The 6,000-nt window shown below is 37.3% G+C and overlaps 1 protein-coding gene across 1 annotated transcript in view; it reads right to left on the bottom strand.

Annotated features, from left to right (window-relative positions):
* Positions 1-4,720: 4,720 nt before the first annotated feature.
* ap1g2 (adaptor related protein complex 1 subunit gamma 2) overlaps positions 4,721-6,000 on the bottom strand; it is a 60,629-nt gene continuing 59,349 nt past the window's right edge. Inside the window, 1 exon segment of the mRNA XM_061890639.1 lies at positions 4,721-5,852. Coding sequence (XP_061746623.1) covers positions 5,745-5,852 — 108 coding nt within the window. The 3' untranslated portion in view covers positions 4,721-5,744.

Raw genomic sequence — 6,000 nt, 5'->3', positions numbered from 1 at the left:
GCTTTGTATGGTCCTGTAAGGCAGGGGCCCCCCGACCTGTTCCCACCGGGGACCGCTTTAACGTAGGCATCCTTTAAGGGACCGCCAGTTAAACACAGTGAAGTGCATGAAAAATACAACTCAATATAACGCTGAATTAGTGCTTCTATGCAATACATTTAATTAAAGTGCATTGTTTAATGTCACACTTGACAACTTCCTATCTATAAACAAGATTATTGGTGTTCCTGGTGCACAGGTATCGAACTCAAGGCCCTGCACCTCATTTTTTGTGGCCCGCAAAAGCCTGGACATATGTCAATAAATTTGAAGTGAAGTGAATTATATTTATATAGCGCTTTACATAGTGAAACCCAATATCTAAGTTACATTTAAACCAGTGTGGGTGGCACTGGGAGCAGGTGGGTAAAGTGCCTTGCCCAAGGACACAACGGCAGTGACTAGGATGGTGGAAGCGGGAATCGAACCTGCAACCCTCAAGTTGCTGGCACGGCCACTCTACCAACCGAGCTATGCCGCCCCAAAGTAGCAATAATTGTCACACACACACTAGGTGTGGTGAAATTTGACCCATCCCCTTGTTCACCCCCTGGGAGGTGAGGGGAGCAGTGAGCAGCAGCTGTGGCCGCGCCCGGGAATCTTTTTTGGTGATTTAACCCCCAATTCTAACCCTTGATCAAGCAGGAAGGCAACACATTTTTTGTAGTCTTTGGTATTACTCGGCCGGGGTTTGAACTCACATCCTCTCACCACGAGGCCACTGAGTAAGTGTAAATAAATAAGGCATAAATTAAATACCTTATTTTCTTACTAAACGTATTAGGTTTTTTTGTAGTTTGACAGGGAAAAAAATAGTCTTTGATATTACAACAAATATATTATCCAACTTTGTTGGTCAAAATCCAAATAAATACTTAAATATCTGCTAAATTTACGGTTTTGAAGCAAGTTATCTATTAAATTGTACACTATAAAAATGACCAATAGATTTTACTGTAAAAGTTAGGGAGCTTTTTTACAGCATAGTTGGGAAAAACAACCAAGGTTTTTTACAGCATAGTTGGGAAGAACAACCAAGCTTTTTTTACAGCATAGTTGGGAAAAACAACCAAGCTTTTTTACAGCATAGTTGGGAAAAACAACCAAGGTTTTTTACAGCATAGTTGGGAAAAACAACCAAGGTTTTTTACAGCATAGTTGGGAAAAACAACCAAGGTTTTTTACAGCATAGTTGGGAAAAACAACCAAGGTTTTTTACAGCATAGTTGGGAAAACAACCAAGGTTTTTTTTTTTCTTCTTTTTTACAGTAAAAATCTGTCAACTGCACTGTCATTTTTAAAAAATGTTTTAATTTAAATCCACGGTTTATAATTTTTATGTTGTGAATGTTGTCTGTCAATCTGTGACTTGTCCAGGGTGTACACACCTTCCGCCTAAATGCAACTGAGATAGGCTCCAGCACCAATCGCGACCCAAAAAGGGTCAAGCTGTAGAAAATGGATGGATGGTACCACATTACAGTTAAATGCCACTCGGTGGTGTAGTGGTTAGAGTGTCCGCCCGGAGATGGATAGGTCGTGAGTTCAAACCCAAGCCGAGTCATACTCAAGACTATAGAAATAGGAGCCATTACAACCCTGCTTGGCACTCAGCATCAAAGGTTAGAATTAGGGGTTAAATCACCAAAAATGATTCCTGGGCGTGGCCACCACTGCTGCTCACTGCTCCCCCTCAACTCCCATGGGGTGATCAAGGGTCACAAGCAGAGAATTGGTACTTTGACTTAAAAAAAGAACTGGCAGCTGAGATGCCGGAATAAAATTAGAGTTACTGTTCACAGTAATATGTTGTCAAAATAGTAATAAAATAAAAGCATATATTTTACAGCAAAAGTCTGGCATATAAGCTGCCAGTTTTTCTTCTGTAAAAAACAGTGGTCACATCCACAGATTTATTTTTAACTCTTTACATTAAAAAAAATATATAAAATTGAATTGATAGGCAAATTCATGAATGATTTAGTGTTACAAGCGGCCCTCTAATGGCAGTTATGACTACGGTGTGGCCCTCAAGTTGGAGAAAATGCAGTCCTTTATGAATTATTTAATGTTTTTCTCCGGCCCCCGGACCTGTGGTTGGGGGACCACTGCTCTAAGGCAGGGGTCCCCCAACCTATTTCCACCAGGGACCGCTTCAATTTATGCATTGTTTATAAAAGGAAGTAAAAAAATATAAGCATGAACAATTAACTCACCATAACGCTAAAGTAGTGGGAGCCCTGGGCAGTGTTTCTTAACCATAGGGCCGGGCCACAAGTGCCCCGCCCTGAAAGTACTATCTGTTTTTTTTAGCTGTGGTCCCTATAGGCTGCGGAGGTATTTAGTTGTAATACACTTTTCCACCACTTGTGGCAGTAATGACAATATAAAACAGGGGTAGTGGTAATACACTTTTCCATCACTTGTGGCAGTATTGACAATATATAACAACTGCAGTTGTAATACACTTTTCCACCACTTGTGGCAGTAATGACCATATAAAAATTGGTAGTTGTAATACACTTTTCCACCACTTGTGGCAGTAATGACAATATAAAACAGGGGTAGTTGTAATACACTTTTCCACCACTTGTGGCAGGAATCAGAATATAAAACAGGGGTAGTTGTAATACACTTTTCCACCACTTGTGGCAGTAAAACAATATAAAACAGGGGTAGTTGTAATACACTTTTCCACCACTTGTGGCAGTATTGAAAATATATAACAACTGTAGTTGTAATACACTTTTCCACCACTTGTGGCAGTAATGACTATAAAACAGGGGTAGTTGTAATACACTTTTCCACCACTTGTGGCAGTAAAACAATATAAAACAGGGGTAGTTGTAATACACTTTTCCACCACTTGTGGCAGTATTGAAAATATATAACAACTGTAGTTGTAATACACTTTTCCACCACTTGTGGCAGTAATGACAATATAAAACAGGGGTACCGTATTTCCTTGAATTGCCGCCGGGGCGCTAATTAATTTAAAACCTCTTCTCACTCCGGCGCTTACCTAAGGCATGCGGTAAATTTAGGCCTGCGCTTAAAAATTTGAGTGTGATGTAAGGATATCATCATGAAAAGCACATTTAATAAAAAAAAACGTTATTATGGTCTTACCTTTACTTATAAATGAAGTCCATGCGCACCTCCTTCTGATCAAAAGCATCAATAACTTGTTTATAGAAGTCTTCCTTATCTTTCTTCAGTTTTAAAAGTCTCTCTGTCTCGATGGAGATCTTCCTTTATTACCTCCTGCTTTGACTGAAAGTCAAGTTTAGAAAACTGTTTTATTTTAGATATGTAATCCTCCATGTTAAAAGTGCAAGCGAGAGGAAAAAAATAAATACGCTGCTCACTCTTGCTGCTTGTTGTCACTTCTTCTGCAGCCGAGTAGTCACAAGGAGGATCACTAGCGCCCTCTACCACCAGGAGGCGGGAGTCCATTTAATGACTCATATTTGACACACGCAGCTACGGTATATCAATAAAACATAACTACTTACTGTTCTTTTTAGCATATTCAATAACTTGGACCTTAAATCCTACTGAATAACTCTTAATCTTCTCTTTAAGCGATTTCAAATGATTGAAATCAGCCTCCTCCATTTTGAAAATGATGACAGGTGAAGTGTCACTCGTGACGTGACGAGTTTGACCCGGTGGAAATTCTAGGCATATGCTAATTAATTGGCGAAACGAGTTTGACCCGGCAGTAATTCTATATACCGGCGGCAATTCAAGGAAATACGGTATTTGTAAAACACTTTATAATAATGTAATATTTGGCATAATTAGACAATAATTTGAAAAATGTAATAATATTGATGAGATTGGTAAATCATGTTAGTAATAATAGTGTTGAGAATAAATATTGTTGATTATATTGGTGCGATTCATAAATCATGTTAATAATAATACAGGTGATGATAAATAATGTTACTTTTGATGAAATTGGTGACTCATGTTAATATTAATAATAATAATAGTGGTGATGATAAATAATGTTACTATTGATGAAGTTGGTAAATCATGTTAATAATAATAATAATAATAATAGTGGTAAGTGGTAAGCTTTCCACTCCGCAAGGTGAAATTATGGATGTAAAAATTTGGTGTTTCATCAACACACATTTTCTCGGGCCTTGAGTTTGACACCTGTGATATAAAACAATGTCAGAGAAATGTCTTAAGCGCAAAAATTATGACTAAATATGTGAAGTTGTATTTTTATTTCCACGTTCCTTTTAGTTAAGAAACATTAATTTGTAGCACTAAATGTGTTGTTTATTTGGTTAGTACTTCTTTTTCTAATCAGCCTGACCTGAACCTAAGGTTGATTTGTTAAATTCATAATAATATTTGTGGTTAGCACATGCTTTTATGTCATTTGACAAGGTAGTAAACTAAGTAGGTTAGATATAATTATTGAATATCATCAAGAGTGAGATGACTAATTCAGTGTTTGTACTGGAGTGGTCCCCGGCCCCCTCTGTAGTGGAAAAAGTTGGGTTATAAAATGACTTGCAGATTAACATTAATATTTTACATGTGCATGAATGTACTGTAACAAATAGCGACTTCCTATCTATAAACACCTTTATTGGGACGGAAATTTAAGATGAAAGAATGTTTCTGTGTGCCCCAGACCACTCCTCTGAGGAAATCAACACAAGCTTCCCAAACTTTATTTTTTTTAAAAAAGGATAAGTTGGGAGAAACTGATCTGAAACCCACAATTCATTCCAAAGTGGTCCATGTATAGAAATAAATATATCCTGTCAGAGTATAACCACGTGAGTATATAAATGGCAGAGGGAAAGTAATCACAACACTCGTTACAGCCTTATTCCACAATTTTTTTGTCCTCAAAATTTTACATACAATACCCCATTATGACAATGTGGTGTTTATTTAGCAAATTTATTACATATAAAATATATATATATACATATATATATATATATATATATATATATATTCATTGTCATTATGGGGTATTGTGTGTAGAATTTTGTGGCCAAAAAATAATTTGGTCCATTTTGGAATAAGCCTGTGACATAAATGTGTAAAAAGTGAAGCACTATGAATACTTCCTGGATTTTGTTTAATTACGAAAGCTTTTTTTTATTTTAGACAATGAATTTATCTATCAGAATTTAGTTACCTGTTTTTTTTTACATTAAATTATGCTGACTATTAATGGGATCAAAATTAGCGTTAAAATATTCAGTTAGTGTTTAAAAATTCAGTGTAAAAATAAATATTTGTGGCTTCAAACTCGCCTCATTGAGACAAGATCGATTACTTCAGTCTCAAATTGGTGAGCTTTGAACTAATATTTTTACACAAAAACATTTTTTACACTGAATTTGTTGAATAAAAAAATATTGCTCACACATTTTTATTAATCTAAAAATTAAATGGAATTTTTATGAAATAAAAAAAAAACTAATTGTCCAAAAAAAGACTTTAGTGAAGTTGCAAAAAAAAAGTGGCTAAGGAATGATTGCACGGTCACACAAAGGAAGGCACAGGAGAAGTGAGGAGTGGAGCAGCAGGAGTGGTTCACGCCCGCTCAGGAGGAGGAAAGATGGAAGTAAATACCTGCTAAAAGCCCTGAATGTTACACCCGTTATGGAGACTTGGGAATACTCAGGAGACAAAGGTGATGCTCGCACACTACCAAGCGGTGGTCAGGGGTCCTCGCCACCAAGTCCGGGGAAGGAATCGATCTGGAGCGTCTCCTGAGTGGAACTTCCCTGGCTGGAGTAGGAGATCCGTATCCTCATCTTCAGGTTGACCTGAGGGCAGATGGACAACATCCTCACTAGCTTGGACTGAAAGATGGACAACATCTCAGCCTCTTTCTCATCTTACACCCTGTGCTTGTAGCAGCTGTGTGTGTGTGTGTGGTCAAAACTTTCAGTTTCCATCTCCTTTAAGGCGAGG

This window comes from Nerophis ophidion, linkage group LG28 (assembly GCF_033978795.1).
Source record: "Nerophis ophidion isolate RoL-2023_Sa linkage group LG28, RoL_Noph_v1.0, whole genome shotgun sequence".
NCBI lineage: Eukaryota > Metazoa > Chordata > Actinopteri > Syngnathiformes > Syngnathidae > Nerophis > Nerophis ophidion.
This window is presented reverse-complemented; position numbering and strand designations above follow the sequence as displayed.